Source organism: Bicyclus anynana, chromosome 1, assembly GCF_947172395.1.
Source record: "Bicyclus anynana chromosome 1, ilBicAnyn1.1, whole genome shotgun sequence".
Taxonomy (NCBI): Eukaryota; Metazoa; Arthropoda; class Insecta; order Lepidoptera; family Nymphalidae; genus Bicyclus; species Bicyclus anynana.
This window is the reverse complement of record NC_069083.1, coordinates 11,434,168-11,456,398: the sequence shown is the minus strand read 5'-3', so window position 1 is coordinate 11,456,398 and position 22,231 is coordinate 11,434,168. Positions and strand designations below refer to the sequence as shown.

Genomic DNA, 22,231 nt, shown 5'->3' with positions numbered 1-22,231 from the left:
TGTGTACCGATTTTAGCTTCCTACTTTAAAAATTGCAATAAATCCCATATAAAAAAAATCATGCACAGTTTTTTAGTCACAAAAATTCTGCATACCAATTTTTAGCTTTCTACCTTGAAAATTGCAAAAAGCTCCATACAAACTTCCACCATATTTTAGGGAAGTGGGGAGTTAGAAAGAAACAAAAAGTAGCATATATCACTCTCCATCCTTTCAACTATCTCCACTTAAAAAATCACGTCAATTCGTCGCTTCGGTTTGCCGTGAAAGATGGACAAATAAACAGACAGACAGACAAACACACTTTCAAATATATACATATTTAATTGAAAATGAAATTTTATTCTATTTTCCATTGTGCTTAAAATTCATAAAACACTATTTTTCTACACCATTCAAAAAAAGGAAAAAATAAAAAAGTGAATCTGTTTTTATTTATAGTTAAACGAATAAAATTCAATTCGAAAGGTCACACGAGTTCCGTAGTCAAATCCATTTATTCCGAGTTCCAAAGCGTTCCCAAATTCATATTACCATACAGCTAGATATGAGCAACCGCACGTGAAATTGGCAAAAAAAAGAGGGAAGAGAAAATCAGACGGTGTAGTAACGCGGGCCGACTCGGTTCACGAACTACATTACAGTTTACATAAAAAACATTGTGTTGAACGACAACGGGGCATCAACTTTCCCAGCGAAGACATAAGCGAAATTGAATTACACATATTGAAAAAGAAATGTGTAGCTCCTTGGTAGGCGTGGTTTAGTTGAAGACTCCTCCTTCGCAGTCAGCCGCGCATGGATCGCGCTGCATCGCTGAAGAGACGCCGGCAGTACGTACGTAGTACCAGTACGCGCCGTGATCCAGGTTGGGTCTGTATTGGATCAGCACGCAACTTTGCAATACAACATCGAGTTTAGTTGCACTTTGTGTACGCGCAAATTACAGTGAAAAACGTTGTTGTTACTTACAGTTGGACTTTATATCTACGTGTGCGTTTATATGACACTGATGTGAAATTATTTGACTGAAAAAAAATGTTTTTTTGAAGTGAAACTCGTTATGTGTGATGTGCAAAGGACGTATGAGGTGCATATATTGTATAAATAAATAGTTGAGGAAGAATTACTTTGCCAATGTAGTTTTACAAATAAACCAGTTATTATGTGGTAAGTGCTAAAGAAATAATTGAGCTTTGCTTAAATATTAATTTCATTTTTATAGTTAATATGTTAAATAAATTAATATCCTTGATTTTAGTATCAGAATTTCGTCTTTTCTTTCAGGATAGAAATGTAATTCTGTAAGAAAGAATAATTTCGAATTTAACCCTGCCCCAATGAGGTTTATTGGGCATAGAGCTTTTAAAAATCGTCCCAAAAGCGAATATTTTTATTTATCCTATTATGCCTCTATGAGTCGAGTAGTTATTTATTATTTTAATGTAAAGTGTATCTATTTACTAGATTTATTTTAGATTTTTGTGTAATTTTTAAAAGCATGCTCATTCTTATTTAGACCACATTACTGCTTCTCATCAGGCGTGTACTGAATATATAATACAAACGACTTCCTAAAAAAGGTTGTATTAAATTTATAGGTTATATGTGAATGTGTGTGTTTGGGTTACATCTAACTCTTACTAACTTATTAAAAAACCATGATCTATATATAATTTACCAAAAATGTTCTACGATAGCTAAAAATATTTTCTTTTTAATTTAAATTAAAAAAAAACATAATAAATTTAAGAAAAGGCTCTCATTAATTTTGTAATTTTCTTATGTAGGTATTATTTTAATTACTTCAAATTAAAAATCCAAAATTCTTAAAGTAGGCCTAGTTAACATAAAATAAAAAGTTTTGGATTTTTAATTTCAATCTTGATTTCTTGAATTTCAATCTTTTTCATAATAATATGTAACAACTTCATTATACCAATAATTAATTTGTTAATAAAAAAGAATATAAGTATAGTATAACCGCAGCAGGCCTAGTTTACAAGCACTTTTAATACAAAAAAAATATTTGCAGAGACTACCACCGATTGAGAAGGCTGGTACAGCTGAGAATTATCCAAACATCATTATTTACACTGATTTCATTCTTTCACAAATAATTACTTGTAATAAAAACACTAAACAAGACTTATTCAGAAATTACAAAAATAAAAAATGTTAGTTACTTATTTAAAATTCTTTGCTCGTGATATTAAGAGATTAAAATCACTGAAGTAAACAAGCTCTTTAAAATTCTCCTCAAAAGATTTCTTTAAAGTTTTTAAAGGAGCTTCAATACCTATTCAGCAAGATAAAAAACTGAAACGGGCACCTACTCAAATTCACAATATAGATAGGTAGATGGTATAATGTTCAAATGATATTTACGAACATCATCAGACAAATTATAATCATAAGATATTATTTTAACGTAATAAAGTAATAATTTGTAGGACGATGTTAGATTTATATATTAATTGAAATAAAAAATTATACTTTTAATATTTTATAATAATACAAGCGAACGCACCGCGGTTTCACCCGCGTAGTTTTCGTTCCCATGGGGATAAATTTATAATATATAACCTGTTAGTCGTTGACAAAATATAGGGTATAGGGAAAAACGTACAAGTACTAGTGGCGATTGGCAGTCGCCAACTTAGGTTCCGTACAAATTTTTAGGTACCTGCTTGATTAGAACATTTTTATCATCGTCATCATTGTCAACCCATATTGGGCTCACTGCTGAGCTCGAGTCTCCTCTCGGAATGAGAGGGGTTAGGCCAATTGTCCACCACGCTGGCCCAATGAGGATTGGCAGACTTCACACACGTAGAAAATTCTCTGGTTTGCAGATGTTTTTCCTACACCGTATGAGATACGTGATATTTAACTTCTTAAAATACACATAACTGAAAAGTAGGAGGTGAGGACCGGATTCGAACCCACACCCTCCGGAATCGGAGGCAGAGGTCATATCCAATGGGCTATCACGGCTATTTTATATATTATAGAACATTTTACACATCGTTGATACTGCAAAACACGTATACCGTAATTTATAAGTTTAAACGTAGGTATACTTTAAAAACCATGCAGAAAGAGGCCGTGTGAATCAAATCTTTGGGCTCCATGTGTTTTGTTATGAGATAAGGATCCCTAAAAAAACCTGAAGATTTAATAGTAAAAACAGCCTATTTAGATTACTAAAAATCAATCGCTTTTTCACATGATCACGTCATGAATTGAGAACGAGGTGTTCTCAATTCATGACGTGATTTATTATAGACTAATTTTATAAATTTTTTCATGTTTTCTAATACAACCTACCTACTATAAAAGGTTCTTATGTAACGAAAAATTAAGGAAATTCCTCTATGTAAACTGGATAAAGTTTTAGTTTTTATCAATAAAAGTGTTGGCTAGATAAAAAAATATTTTTAATCTAAGCTAGATTGGGTACTTTTCTCGTAGAATAAAATCAACTCAAAATAATTTACAAAGACATTCCTGCAAAACATCTGTGTACATCATAGTCAATATATATTTTTTACTTACCTATTCATTAACTTAAAAGCTTCTTGAAAGCCCAACAAGAAGCTTCGTCAGTTTTATACAGAATGAGGACCAACATAATTTAATATTCAATTCATTTTCTGTATGATTTTCAGTATACGGAATATTTTTAAGAGCTTTCGAAAAAATTCTGTTCTTCTGAATCTCTAAAAGAGATAACGACCATTCACAATTTCAATATTTTCGCTTGCAACACAAAATATTCCTAGATAATACTGATGATATGATTACTATAAATTGAAAAATTAATAACTTTCACTTATCATGAAAAAAGAAAAGTCTATTTACACTTAGAATCATCTAATCTATTAGAAAGTTGCTTGAAATTTTTACATACATCTCGGAGGCGTGGCTACATTTATTTAAATGAGAACTATAGGCTATATTATACTCGTATTTATAAAATAAAACAATTAAAATTAGTATAAACTACAATGGTAACATACATATATATTAATTACAGTAAAATGAAAAATCTATTCATTTTCAAAGTAAAACTGTAACACGTCCTATAGTACTCTCAGAGGCACTGGAAAGTATCACTAGTAAATTCGGGACACGTTTGTTTACTGAATAATTCTTGAAAGAAATAAAAGCTTAATATTTCATAGCCAGGTAATAAATCCTCGTTATTCGAAGCCACATAGGCTTACCACTGAACCAAAGTGACAGTAGCAGTAATTAACAACACTACAATTTAAAGGTACTCGATTGAAGGATATTTTGACACATTTTTACAAGTAATTATAGTAAATTCATAAAAAAAAATATTTATCCTCCTTTACAGTAATTGGATAGTCCCAGTTCTTTTCCAATGGAAGCAAGATAAGCTCGAATTAATTTTGATGAAAACGCAGCGCAAGAGTAATTTACAAAGGACTTTTTGTTTGCCTGCAATTATTCTGAGTAGCCAAATTAATGAAAACGTAAAATTTAAAGTCTCCGCGCCGAGACAATAAATAAAATAAGTGTTGAATTCATATGTTTTTGAGCTTTAAATTTTTTGTATAGTACCTACCGTTCTTCGTTACATTTTAAATAATCATTCATCATTATCAACCCATATTCGGCTCACAGCTGAGCTCGAGTCTCCTCTTTGAATGAGAGGGGTTAGGCCAATAGTCCATCACGCTGGCCCAATGCGGATTGGCAGACTTCACAAACGCAGAGAATTAAGAAAATTCTCCGGTATGCACGTTTCCTCACGATGTTTTTCCTTCACCGTTTAAGACACGTGATATTTAATTTCTTAAAATGCACACAACTGAAAAGTTGGAGGTGCATACTCCGGACCGGATTCGAACCCATACCCTTCGGAAGCGGAGGCTGAGGTCATATCCACTGGCACTGAGCCTTTTTAGTAATCATTAAGGAAAGGATATTTATTGTAGTAGCAAGCTTTTTGGTAGAACTGAAAGTACTACCACAATGATTTTTCCTGCTGCATATGCTGCAGCATTGCTGGCTATTGCTGATGTAATTATGCACATGCTTATAACCAGCCTCAGGTATATAGACACAGGACAGCACTTTGTAGGACGTGCGTGCAAGCCTTTCAAAGTATTGCTCTCTATGTAGGCGATAGTATAACGAACATCCAGAGAGGCGAATGGTATGAAAGCCGTTTTCTAATACCAAACTATTTTTATTAAATTTTGTGTGCATATATCGGTTGGACTGAGGATCGGCCAACGTCTATTTTTATAACCTTAAATGATAAGTGTAGACCACCCCATACTTTATAAGACAAAACAATGTTTGCCAGGTCAGCTAGTATATATGTTTCTGCTTTGCTAACACTACATTAGTTTCACACACAACTTTTGGTAGATAATGATTATTATCAGCGCATACGGTATATAATAATATTACATTTATTATATTCACAATATACTATATTCCCAAAGAAAAGCGATTTACGCTCTGCGTCACAGGGCATGCCAACTACAAAAATATTTTCATAAATGTAAAACTATTTTTTTAATTGAATTCGTTTTTCTTTTACTGAATGTGTGTAGGAGATTTGTTTATTGCCACAATCTTAAACACAATCAGGATGTAATAAAAGTCCATTACACTAACGCAGCGATAAAAGTAATTTTTATTCCTTATCTTAATAGTGTGTGAAATACAACTAAGTGGATTTGCAGTCACGAGTAAGGCTACGTTTCCGGTACGGTGAGTAATTTAAAGACGGTAGCCACTGATATCTGAGGGCACATCCATTACACGAACAATGGGGTAGAGGTGTGCCATAAATTATCACAGGCAATACTTATTTGTTGATTTATATTTGTACTAGCTTTTGGTCCAGGCTTTTACTGTGTGGAATTCCTGGAACTGTTCGCACTGTTGTGCACAAGTCTCTTGTCAGAGTAGGAGGGGTTAGGCCAATAGTCCACCACGCTGGCCCAATGTGGGTTGGCAGACTTCTCACACGTAGAGTTTTAAGAATATTCTCAAGTATGCAGGTATCCTCACAATGTTTTACCTTCACCGTTTGAGACACGTGATATTAATTTATTTTAAATTCACATAACCAAAAAGTTGGAGGTGCATGCCCCGAACCTGATCTGAATCGAAGACAGAGGTCACATCCACTAGGATATCACGACTTACTACTTACTATTTAATTATTCTATTAAAATAAGGTGAGCCGCAGCCACATAACGTTCCTCGAAAGGACGAGCGAAATTAAATGCGGTAGAACTATTAACGGGACCACACGACGCCTCTGCCTACTTCCCTCGCTACTTCCCAAGCCACTCGTGCAGTGAGTTGCGAGCCCTTTATAGATGGATACAAGCTGTACTTTATATCCCTGAAATTAAAAAAAAAAGTGGACAGATTTCTGTGAACTATTCTTGGAAAAATTAAGCTTAGTTTGGAGTTCGAAATAGTAACTCAAATCCTACTTATCATTTTTATGATTAGATTTAATATGCAATGATTCACTATTATATAGTAAGACTAGCCGACACTTCGCGGTTGCAGCCGCGTAGTTGTCCTTCCTGTGAGAATACGGGGATAAAATACTCGTATGATAATAAACTAATAAATAACGTGGCTTTCTAGTGGTAAAAGAATTTTCAAAATCTGTTTAGTAGTATAATGATTCAGATATTACCCCTCACAATACCACAAACTTTTCCTCGTTATAATATAAGCGTCTACGTACTGCATACATAAAGACTAGATTCTCCAAGTTGAACGCTTTTAAACAAAACATGTAAAAGTTTTATCGAAAGTGTTATTTCACGAGTGTTATTTTTCGAATGTCATACGATACAGAGAAAACCCCAGTACTTGACACGAACAAAGGACCGATCACGATTTGACTTGGCAAATATTATTCAAGGGTAATTCTTTAGCAATGTCCCAAAAATCCTTCTTTTAATAAAATAGAACATTTATCATCTTATAAGTATAGAAAAAACTGTATTAGGGGTAACGAACATAGCATAGTGAACGTTTCCTTTTATTTTTTCAAAAACGAAAATGTTGTGTTAAATTAAATTGTATTTCATTAAAGCTTACACTAAAACTCCCATAGGCGTTACATAAAATTGGCAAAGCTCTAAAAATTTCTAAAAAATAATAATGCATCTCGTGACGGGAATTTAAAATCGAATTCCAAAACAAACTCACTTTATTCATCATTTTAAATCATCAGTAAAAATATTTTTATAATTTAATTGTTGAGTTGAATCTATCACTTCTCATATTTCAGCCAAAAAAACTTAACTTCCAGGCATATTCTGGTTAATTATTTCTGTAAAATTAAAACGAAATTTTAACCGTATTTTAAATTTGATAGTACATTATATGATGGCCTCCGTGGCGCAGTGGTATGCGCGGTGGATTTACAAAACGGAGGTCCTAGGTTAGATCTCCGTCTGGGTCGATAGAGAAGTTGGTCCAGGTCTGGCTGGTGGGAGGCTTCGGCCGTGGCTAGTTACCATCCTACCGAAAGACGTACCGCCAAGCGATTTAGCGTTCCAGTACGATGTCGTGTAGAAACCGAAAAGGGATGTAGATTTTCATCCTCCTCCTAACAAGTTAGCCCGCTTCCATCTTAGACTGTATCATCACTTACCATCAGGTGAGATTGTAGTCAAGGGCTAACTTGTAAAGAATAAAAAAAGTACAATAGGAGCTGCAAGCCTTTCATCCAGTAGGTTCAGGAAATGACACCATCCACTGAATTACAATATTGAATTCATTGCGATAAATGCACTGCACTGGTTCAACTCTTTACAACATAGTTGCAACTGTAATTTCTGACCTCAATTTCGATACTTCTCATTTAAAAACGTTATGAAAAGTTATGAAAATATTACAAAATATATTTCAAAATGTAATTACAGTAGTACAGACTAGTTTCACTTTCAGTGCTATAGAAATAAAGGTTAGTTTATTTACTAGTTACATTGCAACTTAGCACTTTACTCGTTTATCTTGTGTAATTTATAAAAATATGGTTATTTTTATTTTGATCAAATTTTGATTCGCACATCTATAAACATCTATATTAATTTTAAAACAAATTTAAATGTCTGTCTGTAATTTTAAAATAACTGTGTTTTCTCAAGCGCTTGTAGTAATTTACACGAAACCAAAACACAAACAAGCTCTTTAAAAAAATGTTTGTCTGTCTGCTGGCTGTTTTTTTGGTCCGAGACAATCTTATGAAGGGCTGAGTGAACTTTAATGGGACTTTCACTGGAAGGTAGATGAGGATATTATTCAATTTATTGAGGAATGTATAGGCTACTTTTATCCTGGAAAATTCATTCGAATTATTACTCATAAAAAAATATTTTATCAAGCTGATTCGTAACAAACAAAAAAAAATCTAACCTCACCTTTTTATAATGTCAATATTTTACCTAATTGCATTTGTCAGATCATTTACTAGATGGGATAGCGTGTAAAACATAAAACGTGGCGAGCATACCATATCTAGTTCAAATATAAAGGACAGACACTTTCGTGTGACGCCCCATGAATTTCAATAGTGTGAGCCATAGCTGGGCTTGTGACTGGGACTGTGGGAATGTTTCCTGTGCAGTGATTTAGAGACATGCTGTAAATTTAAGACAGCATCTCGATATCTGAGGATACATCCATTTCATGAACAATAGTAGAGGGATGATATAAGGAGTTAAGGATCTTAAGTAAAGTGATAGTGTATAATTTTGTAATTGGAGGCTAGCTTGAAATATAACATAATATTATACATATTATTGTTTAATTTGGTCTTGTTTATCTTAATTAAAAAACAGGAGATATCGAACTCCATATACCCTCCTTTATGGAGAGATACCTGGTCCAGTATTTAGCCTTTAAAATAGGTTGATTACTGATATTTAAAGGTTGACTCATGTTTATCAAACCTGATTTTTCAAGATTACTAGAACCTAAGAATTGTTCCAGAAACCCCAAGACGGTTCTATAATTATTTTATTCAAAATAGCTCTAGCAATGCCATCCTAGGATTTCAGTATAGACTATAGATAACACATTTACTTAAGTAAACAACAATAAATTCTCCGAATTAATAAATATTGTTTTCAAAATACAGACTTACAATAATGGTATAGAGCAGTAGCAGTATTAAAGATTATGTATTGCACGGCTGCTATATCTCTTTTAGAGTTGAACCTTCGCATTAATAGAAACAAGCAGTACTCCTTACAGCAAATAATTTTGCCGCCCATAGCGTTACATATAACTATGTATTAATTATTAAGTTATTAATAACATTAATTCCAATGTCTGTCTGGCAGATACTGCTCTAAGCAATAAGACCGCCTTTGCATATACTTGTTTTCTATGTTTTCTTCTGTATTCTTTGTTGTGCAATCTATACTAATATTATAAATAGGAAAACTTTGTTTGTATGTTTGTTTGTTTGTTTGGTTGTAATGAATAGGCTCAAAAACGACTGGACCGATTTTAAAAATACTTTCACCATTCGAAAGCTACATTATCCACAAGTAACATTAACGCGGACGAAGTCGCGAGCGTCGGCTAGTAAAGTATATATAAATAAAATAAATAAATAAGTTAACAACATAACCGCAAAATAAATCAACTTTTATATAAACACTAGCAGATGGCCCATGGTTTCACACGCGTAGATCCCGTTCCCGTCAGAATACGGATATATATAATAACCTATAAAATTCAAAAATAACAGGGCTTTTTAGTGCTAAGTAAATTTTCAAAATCGGTTAAATAGATCTTGAGATTACCCCTTCAACCTCACCAACTATACATCTTTATACTTTGAAATCATTTGAGAAAAGCACCACTCCATTAAATAAACGTTTAATTTTATTTTATATAAGCTAAGATTTAACCTCCCATTGAGCAGACACTCTTGGTGTTAAGGGTTAATTGGGACATAATTTAAAAACGTTCCTTTCAAGATATATTCTCTAAATCCCATTAAGTTATTAAGAGATTCAGTTTTCTCTTGCTTTAATTTTCCGCTGGCCATTCCGATCCGAGACTTGCAATGTCTATTTTTGTCGTAATCTCTTCAAATTAGATAACCTGCCTTGTGTATTTTTGCTAAAGGTCTGTGTATATTGTTCATGTGTTTGGTCGACATTACTGTTTCGTTACAAGTTTAGCTTTCCATTTTTATATTAATAATAGCGGACGCCCGCGACTTTCTATTTATGTTTTGGCATGTTTTTGTATAATAAATAGTCTACTAATAATTTTCTAAAAATATAACTCAAAATATATACTTATATTAAAAAAACTTCCAACACCTTGTAGGGGTAAAATTACATTATTTTTAGTATTTTTCTATAAATTTTCAACCAATTTATAACCATTTTGTAACATCACAATGTTACTTGATGTAATACACGTCAAACTAATTGTTAACTAATGTTTTTGTCAAACGCTCTGTTTGTAAAGGAGTTGTTAACATGACGTCATGAAACAGTTGAGATATAAACCATCATGGTCAGTTGGCGTTTGGCTCATATTTTTATTAATCAGGTCCCAAAAAAATATGATTATTTCTTCTGTAAACTAATTGCTTAATACTTGCTGATCTAATACCCGGCGTTCTACTCGGATTGTGAAGCTTTTTGAAAGTAGATTGAAAATATTGTCGTATCGTAAAGACAGCATTATGTACTCACCCTAAAAGGTTAATATTTTTTCTGGAATAGTGCCAATTTCCCCACACTCACACGGCAAAGTAAAGTGAAATACAATTAACTTTCATAACACTTTTTGCAATTACCTCGAGCTTCGGCGAAGTTTTGTAAAATTGTTTAAAGTTGCATTTGCCAACTAGCTATTGTAGTTTTAGTTGGAAATTTCTCGCATTCGCTCGAGAGATCATAAATTGAGGTCCCAAGAGATGGCAAATTAAATCTTCCTTCACATCTATCTCTCTCCTATCAATATAAAATTATTAAAAATTTTGTACGTTATTAGAGCTAAAATAAAAATTCAGTACGAATTAATCTCAATCGATATTTTAGTATTTGAAGAGATGACGGACAATATAATAGAACGAGAGTTTGTAAACGCCAGTTCTATCTGTATTTCTAAAACTCATTACTCCTACCTTTGCAAGATATGGTAGGCTACTATATAAAACTCTAAATCGTGATATCTTTACCAGGCACCACGGTTCTAAGGTCCAGACCTCAACTTAAAAATAGGTAAATAAAAAAAGAATAAATTACTAATGATTAATATTTTTACTCTGCTCATACAGTACAAGCTAATATTTTATAAAACAACATCTAATGCTTTCGTATCATAAGTTATTGCAAAAACGGAATGCTGAAAACAATATTGGCCAGCTGAAAGTAATATGTTCAAAGGGTTGACGTATCCACAATTCATTGACGGGAACACTAGCGAAATAATTCTCTATTATTCGTCAGCAGTGAAATGGAGGGTAGAACGAAAATAAAATCACAACGTCAGCAGTCAGCATCCGACTAATCAATAGTCAGGCAATATGTGCCTATCATTTTGACATCTAGAATTTCGTACGCGGCGCGACGGTTGAAAAGTTCATGAGACGACATCAACATTTCTTAACGCATGAAAACACGTACTATTATAGTTATTAATATTACCGTGATCTCATTACGAAAAAAATATATATTTTGCAACGTCTATTATATTACTATAGGTATTTTTTGTCGTGCTTTACCGTTAGAACTTTCATAAAAATAGTAAGTTGGTAAAATACAACTTTCTTCTTCTATATATATACTCTTTGATGTTCGATTTTTGTAACATTTTTTTGTTTGTTCAAAGGCATTTTCAATCAAAGTAGTACTACAGTTATCTTAAAATGCTTGTGTGTGTTACGTAGTGAAATGAAAATACTCTTTATTGTATGTACATCATAATTATAAATTAAGAATACAAAACAATAAATGATATAAAAAAAAACAGTGAAACAGTCTAATCGCTTAGAAGCGAGGCTTTTAAATGACAAATATCAATCATTCATATTATTATTATTTTTAAACTTACATCTTGCGACTGTCTCTTGTTCTAAAAGTTGCATGACTGGTCAGTTTTTGCACGACACATATCTCCCCCCTTTCATTAGGCCTCACTGTCCATGATATTAATTACAGGGTGTCCTCAGCGTATGCCTGTGCCGGGATATTTTTCATGTAGATACAGTTGAATTACCCTATTATGCACTACGAAACTACCTTAAAGTATAATACCATAAGGACGAATTTCTACACGTGAGCAAAAATGGCTGCCAACAGAAGGCGGTGACAAAATACATTATAACGAAACTATTAAAGTAGACATACATACAGAGTAGCTTGTGTCATGGGTGCTAAGATACTTAATATTATAATATCAACTATCTTAGAACCCATAACACAAGCTACTATGTATGCTTACCTCGGGGCTAGATAGTGATGTGTATTGTTTAAGTATATTTATTATTTATTTATTATGTATATACAACCGCAAATAAAAAAAAATAAGTTAAGTAAAAAGGGCCTTGTTGGTTCAGTGGTTAGCTTATATGGCTTCAGATCTTTATGTTCTGAGTTCAAGTTCCTTTCTCTTAACTCACCTTTCTGTCAAGAAATTTTTAGCATAAAATTTTATGCTGGATTTGGGAAGTAGGTGGTATACGATTTCATGCCTCGGAGAGCAAGTCAATGGAGATCATGATCATCAATAACTGATAGTGGAGGATATATGGAGGTATCCCACATAAGGAGGTTATAAGGAGGTAGGCCTGGTTGTGGTTCGTTAGAATAAGCTGATAATGAAGATATTGTTGATAATAATAATATTAAATTTAAACAAAAATATTGAAATAGATATCTATACTGATATTATGGAGAGGTAAAGTTTGTGGTGTTGTAGGTGTAATCACTGGATCTACTGAACCGATTTCAAAAATTCTTTTACTAAAATACCTCGTTAATTTGTAAGTTCCTTAGGCTACATTTTGAGCCCTTTATTCTCGCGGGAACAGGAGCTACGCGGTTGAAACCTCGGAACATCAGCTAGTATATTGTCATTTGAATCATTAAATACTTAATAAATAATTTGCATGCCAAATTGGCAAGATACATTTACCATCTACATCTACCGACCACCTGTATATATAATGCATGTATCTGCAAATAAATAAATTGATTGATTGATTGATACTATACACCCGCAAATGAGTGATTTGTTAGTTGACGTTAGTTAAATTCATTGTAAGAAACAAAATCTACTCAATAATAATAATTCTAACTTTGCACGATTGATAGAAGGACGTCTACGTTGAATAAAACCCGAATAGAGGTTGAGATCAGAGTCAATATTTAGGCTCACAATCGATTTTCCTGTCCTAATCACTTTACTGCTCACGCTGAAATGACGACGTCCAATAGGACACGTGCGATTTGCCAATCGAAATCGCCATCGACACTTTTGATTGAAATTTTAATCGTAGTTTTAATAACAAATCTCAGAAAATATATACTTGAATTGAATAACTTGCCATTGCATATCATTCATATGGCTTGAATCACTAGCTTTTAGATCCTAGTCCTGAATATCTGAAAGTACTCCAAAGATTCAGTATCCAGGACCTAGTGAATCCAGTCAGTCAGGACTAGCTTTTCATTAAATTAAAAAAAAACTAAAAAGTTATCTTAAAAAAAATCTCAACCCGAACTTGGGAAGGTGGTGGTTGTTCAGGGTTTTACACCCCCGTGCCTCCTTCAGTTTTTAAAAATCAATTGGTCTATTGTCGTACCCATTCCTAACATAGTCTTTACAGTCCGAGTAGTACCGCCAAGCGATTTAGCGTTCTGGTACGATGTCGTGTAGAAACCGAAAAGGGGTGTGGATTTTCATCCTCCTCCTAACAAGTTAGCCCGCTTCCATCTTAGACTGCATCATCACTTACCATCAGGTGAGATTGTAGTCAAGGGATAACTTGTAGAGAATAAAAAAAAAAAAATATCGACAATCCGCATTGGAGGCCCCTCTCACAAAAAGGGAAAGCCTGACCGTGTAGGTGGTCGATAATACAGGCTGATAATAAATTAGTGATGTGCCTTGAATTAAATTCATCGACCATAGATCACAGTGATTTCGATTAGGTAATCACAATTTCACCGCCGGTGCAGGCTGTAGCGATAGACTGATTACTCTGGTTTATAATTGCTGCTCTTACAAATGAGTTGAAATTGCCTACGAACGCGGACGCCCGTAATGTTTTCGGTTGATCGTTCATTAATTTGTGTGTATTGTGTCAATTTGTACATTTACCTGATTAATGCTGGCTTTGTGACTGATTTCATATTGTAAATTAGAACATTACTTTTGATGTTTGAATTTAAAAGCGGTTTTGATTGTTTATCATTTTCGTGTCGTGCGTGTTTGTTTAGATTAACAATGTTGTATGGAATTGCTGATAAATAATTAATATTAAATTTTAAGTTAAATTTTAACACATGTTTGCTTTAATTATATGCAACGTGATATTAAAATAAACATTAATAATTACTGCAGATGATTGTTGGTTAAATTTGATATAAAAATTAATCTTTCCTGGCTTGTCAAAGTCATTGTCCTATTGAACGAAGTATTTTATCATAATCTATCTTAGTTTAACTGCTCTGCTTACATAGTTGGTTAAGTGGTTAGCCATATTGCTCTTGGGTTCGAGTACTAGGTCAAGTTATGAAGTACAGAGCTTTTCTTTCTTCTAGGATATTTTCAGTAAAAACTCTCACCTTGGAGCTGGAAAGATGGTGGTAAAAAACCTTTGTGCCTCAGAGAGCATGTTAAGCCATTGATCTTTCTCATTATCATCAACACCTGTTAGTGGTTATTACAAATTCAAACAATAACATCCACAAGTCCACCAGCTGGCTTTGGAGCAGCGTGGTGGGTCTATGTTCCATACTCCCACTCCATATGGTGGGAGACTGGATCTGTAACGAGCTGTTAAAATAGGCTGATATAGTTTGTCGTAACACTACCGATAGTCCGCGCGGGCCGGAAGGACGGTAGTTATGCCCCGCGCGGACGACTTAATACCCGCGCAGTCATCCCCCCGTCGCCCGCATATCATAGGAGTGTCATTAACGAACTTGCCAAGATATAGTAATGATTATGATGATGTTATTTTAAAGATGTAGATGAACTCGACCAATTAAAGATTATCATGATGAATATACAATTTTAGGGCTCACAACTAATAACTTAAGTTTGTACATAGTAAAACTTTTTAAGTCAAATATTACAAAATTAATTAAGCAAAATATTTCTATACCCCAGGAAAGTTTGTACATCAGCCGAAGATAAGCGCTGAAAATCTTAATCTTCTTTATACTCCAACAAAAACAAGTCAAGCGGAACAACCCTAAAAACTTTATTACTTGGAAACTATTCCTCGCAAATTGAAATAATTCACTCTGTCCGAGCGCATAACTCTAAAGTAACTTATGAACGGGCGCAAGGAGGCTTTACACAGAACGATAATTGCAGTATAAAGTTGAGTACTCGACGTTAAGATACCACAATCATACTCGCAGGAACTATAATGTAAGATCATTTTAGAAGTTACGCCAAGATTAGTGATACCTGTTGGTAAATATGAGTAAGTACCTACCCTTTATGTATTATGTTCCATTTTGAACCAAAACGGCCACGTGACGCAGTCGTTAGTGACCCCGCTATCTGCACCCATAATCGCAGGTTCGATTCCCACAATTGTAAAATATTTGTGTGATGAGCGGGGGGGTTTCCATTTCCACTTCATAAAGTATTTATACGGATAATTAATTAATTTACATGATATATGTTGTTATTTTGTTGCCCTTAACGAAGGCTATGCATACTTTGGTGCTAGATAGTGATGTGTGCTAAATAATTACTTACAATTATCAGTTTTTTTTTTGATAAATCCTATTAATATTATAAACGCGAAAGTTTGTATGGATGCTTGTTACTCTTTAACGCCAAAACTACTAAACTGATAAAGCACGATTACAGATTCAGAGGATAGGAAACTGAAGTACCTAGATATAAAACAGTCAATCTAAATGAAGAGAGGTTAATTAACTGTTAGATCGTCAAAATTATAGTTCTGATTGTAATACTTTTGCTATCAGAACTATAATTTTGACTTGGTTCACGTTTACGAATAGAGTACGTTATCGTTAAATATAATGATCCAAAACTTAATAACTTTATAAACTTAAATACTTAATTGTACGTCCAATAAATTATAATGTATACCTACATGAGAGCCGTGATAGCCTAGTGGATATAACCTCTGCCTCTGATTCCGGAGGGCGTAGGTTCGAATCCGGTCCGGGGCATGCACCTCCAACTTTTCAGTTGTGTGCGTTTTAAGAAATTAAATATCACGTGTCTCAATCGGTGAAGGAAAACATCGTGAGGAAACCTGCATACCAGAGAATTATCTTAACTCTCTGCGTGTGTGAAGTCTGCCAATCCGCATTGGGCCAGCGTGGTGGACTACTGGCCTAACCCCTCTCATTCAGAGAGGAGACTCGAGCTCAGCAGTGAGCTGAATATGGGTTGATGCCGTATACCTACATTTGCTTTTTGAAGGTTGTGAAAGAATCTTTTATTACAAATTCCATTAGTAACGCTTCGTGCGTTTCGTACCTCCTTACCACAAATAACATGACATATTCTCTCTGTTAAATACGTATTTTTTAGAAATTCGCGAACGAATCTAAAACATCAAAATATGCATTAACGTTACCTTTACCTACCACCCCTATGGGCCTATAGCGCATACACGCGTAACGATAACGTTTATCAGTAGCCCGCAGTGGGTATGAATAAGGCATCAAACACATTATTATGCTTATCGAGCTTACAATTCACGTTATTTACAATATTATCATTTTAATTTTTCTGTTGACATTTTATAGAAATCTCAGGATTTCGGTAATAAATTACTGAGTTATTTACCCGACTGCGTCAGAATGAGGGTAATGTTTTTGGAGCGTTTGAAAGTGTGTGACGTTTTATCGCATAGGAGATGTCATTAAGTTATAGGCTATGTAATTTTTTTTCTTACCCGAACAATATGAGCATAAAATGAAAGATCGTGAAAAATGTATATATCGTAGCGCATTACTCTTAAGCAGTCAGATTTTTTGACTTATAATATTTATTTTTAGTATATACAGGTAAACAAGAATTATTGTATACATGGAAGGCACCGCATGTTCTCTTTTCTATCACAACCAGCATGCAGGAAAACTTTCATGTTGATGATGGTTTAACCGTTAGAGCGTGAAAACGTAATTCAAATAAACAAACTGATTTTTTGATGAATATTATATAGGTTACGAGTACATATGCTGTATAGCTATTAATTTTATAAGGTCAGATACATTTATTCAAAACTAGCGGACGCCTGCGACTTTGTCCGCCCTTAGGTCTCTTTAATCCAGCCTTTACAGTGTAAAAATGTGAAAATGGAGTAACTTCTCCCGTTTTCTAAATATTTCCCTTCACTGCTCTGTTCCTATTGATCGTAGCGTAATAAAAAGTATACTTTAACCTGCCCAGGAGTATGAAGAATTTTTGTTCCAAGTTTCGTTAAAATCCATAGAGTAGTTTTTGTTTCTATAACAAACATACAGACAGACAGAATAAATTTTTGGCATCAGTATCGATCACTAATCACCCCTTGATAGTTATTTTGGAAATATATTTTTTGTACAGAATTGACCTCTCTACAGATATACTATACTAATATTATAAAGTTGAATAGTTTGTTTGTTTGTTTGATTAAACGCGCTAATCTCAGGAACCACTGGTCCGATTTGAAATTGACTTAGTCTATGAAATTTTTTTCAGTGTTAGATAGCCTATTTATCGAGCAAGGCTATGGGCCATATTTTACCCCTGTATTCCTAAGGGAACGGAAACCACGCGAAATATTCTAGTTTATTATAAGTATAGATTATATATATCTTCATACAATCAAACGATTTGAAAACCGAGTGAGATAGAAATATAACTCAAAAGCTACATAAACAGGACCGCAAGCGTATCTTTGATATCAAATTCCTTCAGTACGGACCGCATGTGCCCTACACCACACTCACTCATATTTCAGATAACGTCCAACTGTTGCCCACAGTCGGTGTTTGAATAAAAGCACAAATACATTACGGTGCCGTTGTGCTAACACTCCGCATTATTCATAACTTGTTTATTTGTGCAGCTATGCCTAAAGATTTTTTTAAACATAAGGGCGTTCGCACATTGGCAGTAAAATTGTCGATATTATTTAAAATAATGTAGGGTAAGGTTGCCTGAAATCATAACACTTGTATTCTGGTAATATGAGAGTAATATTGCCTTATAGTGTTTTTTTTAGATAGCATGGATACAGTCACAGGCACCTGTATGACGTTGATAATACGTACCTACTATTATCGTGAATCGCGGCAAACTTTCGCACCATCATACATGAAACGAACTATAGAATCAACTTTACCCTAAATATTGTAGTATTATGTGGTGCGGGCAATCACACTTAAATAATTTTAAACCTTGACTTAGTTTGTTGTCGGCTCTTCACAGACCAAATCGCATTAAAATTTACAAACCTTAAATTGTCACCATTATGTTATAACATAAATTAACGTTTCAAAAGTGCTTGTAAACTAAGTCTAATCGAAATAAATTAATTTTGACTTTGACTTTGAATGGCAAAATGTTAGTTAGGCTGGCAGAACTGGTCGTTGCGACCAAGTTGGTATGGAGTGTTCGCGGCTCGCACACTAGTTCTGACGGCGAATGCGGCCCAGTCAGCCAGTATTGCACGGGCAGGATAACTGAGGAGTCGCCTAATAAATACCCGCTTAATGGTCGAGGTCAAAACCGATGCATATACGACCACGCCCAACAGGCAGTCCAGGCCGTGTTCAAGTAGTGCGCGAGGTGCCTAATGATTGTTTTAATTTTTACAGGACTCAACATTAAAAAATGTGGTCGGCTAAGGATTCGCCGTCGCACAGTAGGATGGAAAAGTGTAGACGGAAGCTGAAGAGTGACCGACGGCAGCGAAGAGCGGTGACGCGCTGATTCAAGATGGCAACTGGCACACAAGCGGGAGGTGGGCCTCTCGCGCGTCTGCTGATACTAGCCGTGTTACAAGTCAATTTTATAGGTAAACTATACAATTTTATTAAAAAATATTAGTTTTTTAGAGATACAGGTTTCTCAAACTTAATTCAGGCTCAGCTCTATTGTAAAGAGGCTTATTTAAGCAACAAATTTGCTAACGCACGGAACACATATATAGTTATATCGTCTTTAGTCCGATACAACCTTCTTGCCTCTTCGTGGCGAGAAGGTGTCAATGAGGTATTCCACGCGTAAAAAAGCATATTTTGATTTAAAAAAAATATTGATACCTACTTAAATATTACGAGATAAAAGATTAGTAGTAGAACTCTCAGTAGCAGAACTTATTTGGGATAGTACTTCTTAGCATATTCTTGCTGCTAAGCAAAAATACCGCAAATATTGCCGTACTCTTTCGTCGTTATCAACCCATATTCGGCCCACTGCTGAACTCGAGCCCCCTTTTAGAATGAGAGGGGTTAGGTCAATAGTCCACCACGCTGGCCCAATGCGGTTTGGCAGACTTCATACACGCAGAGAATTAAGAAAATTCTCAGGTATGCAGGTTTCCTCACGATGTTTTTCTTCACCGTTTAAGACACGTGATAATTAATTTGTTCTTTCCGTACTCTTTGGTAGAAACATATAATGCGGAGTAACTTTCAGCTTTTCTAAAATTATGAAGCTAAATCACAGGATCTTTTACTATAACATCGTGTCAACCAGAAGTAGAGTTCATAATATAACACTTAAAACCTATCAGACCTTGAGGGGTCGTACTTAATTTTCAATTTATAAACGTTTAGCTGAGGCAGCAAGCTATCATTATAAATTGGCTTAAATCTTTTTAGTATTCAACGGGTGAGCATTTCTCTATATTCGTATAAATTCATTCACTGTAGCCATCTGTCTGTCCATCTGCCAAGATAGATGGACGGATGCCAACATGTAGTCAAATTCGAATATTTTATAAGTTTCTAGCTAATCTCGTTTAATTTTTAACCACCTCAAAGGTGGAATTAAAAGTTCGTGTTCCTCTAGCTCTCAGTCGTTTCGCTCACGTGCGTTTGAAATTTTTAAAAGGTGCATTTTTCTTTACAGTTACATGAATTAGAAAGCAAATTAGAGGCGCTCTTTTACGAAACTTCTTTTTTGGTGGTTAGATTTTCTCTTCGTTTAAGATTTCGTCAGTGGCACGAATTAAATTAGATATACCTACCATGTTTTGACAAAGAAAATGCACTCATTTTTTTCACTAGAATCATTCCAGCATTTTAAGCATAAAGGTACAAGGTGTTGAACAGTGAACCACGAAAAACTATATGATTCCAAATATCTAATACAAAAATTCAGCGCAGTATTCCAATAGACATGCTATCAGGCTTATACAAAGGATTGTATCTTATAGAACTTTATGCGTGCGTATAAAATTAAGTAGGACATTTTGTTTAGAAAGCTTCACACTGACACGGTCTAAATGCTACGTCGAGATTGCCAAATAATACTGTACCGTACATTTACGACATTTGTGTGGTACGTTCTGAGTTTTGCAGTTTTCATCTAACAAAGTGCAAGCTTTCACAGCGTTTGCGTGAATTTCTACTTTATGACAATACACGGCGCGTTTGCACGGTTATAAAAAACATTTTCACAAAAGATTATAGCATCAGCGGCTGCCGTCATGTAGTTTTAGCTTCACAAACCTCCATATGTCATGTGTGATTAAAAAGTTTTTTGTTATAGAAATTCACTTTACACGTGCTGTATCGTGTTACTTGTTGAAACGCTTGTGATGATTGATATAAGTTATATTACTCATAGCTACCTACACCAAATTTATTTGTTACATTTTATTACATTAAAAAAATCCACTAAGTTGTTATTCACACCAGTTACTCGCAATTTGAAAAAAATATTAACCCTAACATCGATTTTAGGGTCTAACTACTCGTAATGATGGTAGTATCGACTTTAGGAACTAATAAATTAAATGATCCTGTTCAATCACACACGCTACACTTACGGTTAATTATAAAATAAATGAACACTTGTGAAAATTAAGCGTATGTTAATCGTTTATAATAAAAGAGTGAGTGAATTTTGAAATATATTTGATGTATATCTGTAGTTTATTAGTTTCTAGTTAACGATATCACTATAGAACGAATTTTGATAAAATTTGAACCCTAAAATCCAAATTATTAAACCCAAGTTCAACTTCCATCTTTTATTTTCATCTCAAATTATCACAAGGAATTCAGTGGAATAGTTCCTTTGTACTAACCACTCAGTCGTCACACAAATTCGGAAAACAGGAGCTGGCAATATTTCGGGGTCGAGTTCAAAAATATCAAGGCCAACGGGCACAGATGAAAAGCTGCTCAGCTCAGCAGAGCGTATCTACGTACGCCGCCGGCGAAATTTAATTAATCTCGTTGTAAAATTTTCACTTGCCACCTTATCTCGCGTCGTATTGTCGTTTTATTGTGCCTACCCCCGAAACCATTAGTGAAAATGTCACAGCGCCGGCATTGTAATCGCGCCGCGGCTGGCCCGCACAATGATCGCCATTCGACCCCGCCCGTGTACTGCCCTTACCTTTATGCTATCATACCAAATTTCACTCTCCATAACAAGCGGGGGCTCGCATAATTTTCGAGATATTATATCATCCTTTATTGTACTAGCCTGTACCACAACTTTGTTCAAATCAAATGCTAGACCAACAATATAGCTACTGTATAGTTATTGATGTAACAAATTCGCATAAGAATTTGCTATCCTATTACCAGCGGACTTTGGTCTATTGAAACTAAAGTCACAACGTAGAATGTGTAGCCTTCTCTTTAAATTTTCTGGGTTTGAAGCTATGACTTCTTAGTTTTTACTCAATAGTTATTTTATACCGTAGAGCTATCGAAGTTCAAAAATCCATAATTCATTTATTTTAAGTAGGCTCAGTTTATAAGCACTTTTGATACATCAGTTGACTATT

At 34.4% G+C, this 22,231-nt stretch overlaps 1 protein-coding gene across 1 annotated transcript in view; it reads left to right on the top strand.

The window, feature by feature from the left end:
• Nucleotides 1–838: 838 nt before the first annotated feature.
• Nucleotides 839–22,231, top strand: part of LOC112052709 (lachesin) — a 91,216-nt gene continuing 69,823 nt past the window's right edge. The window contains exons 1-2 of the mRNA XM_052881865.1: nucleotides 839–1,170; nucleotides 19,080–19,279. Of these exons, the coding sequence (XP_052737825.1) occupies nucleotides 19,201–19,279 (79 nt within the window). The 5' untranslated portion in view covers nucleotides 839–1,170; nucleotides 19,080–19,200. The remainder of the gene's footprint in view (nucleotides 1,171–19,079; nucleotides 19,280–22,231) is intronic.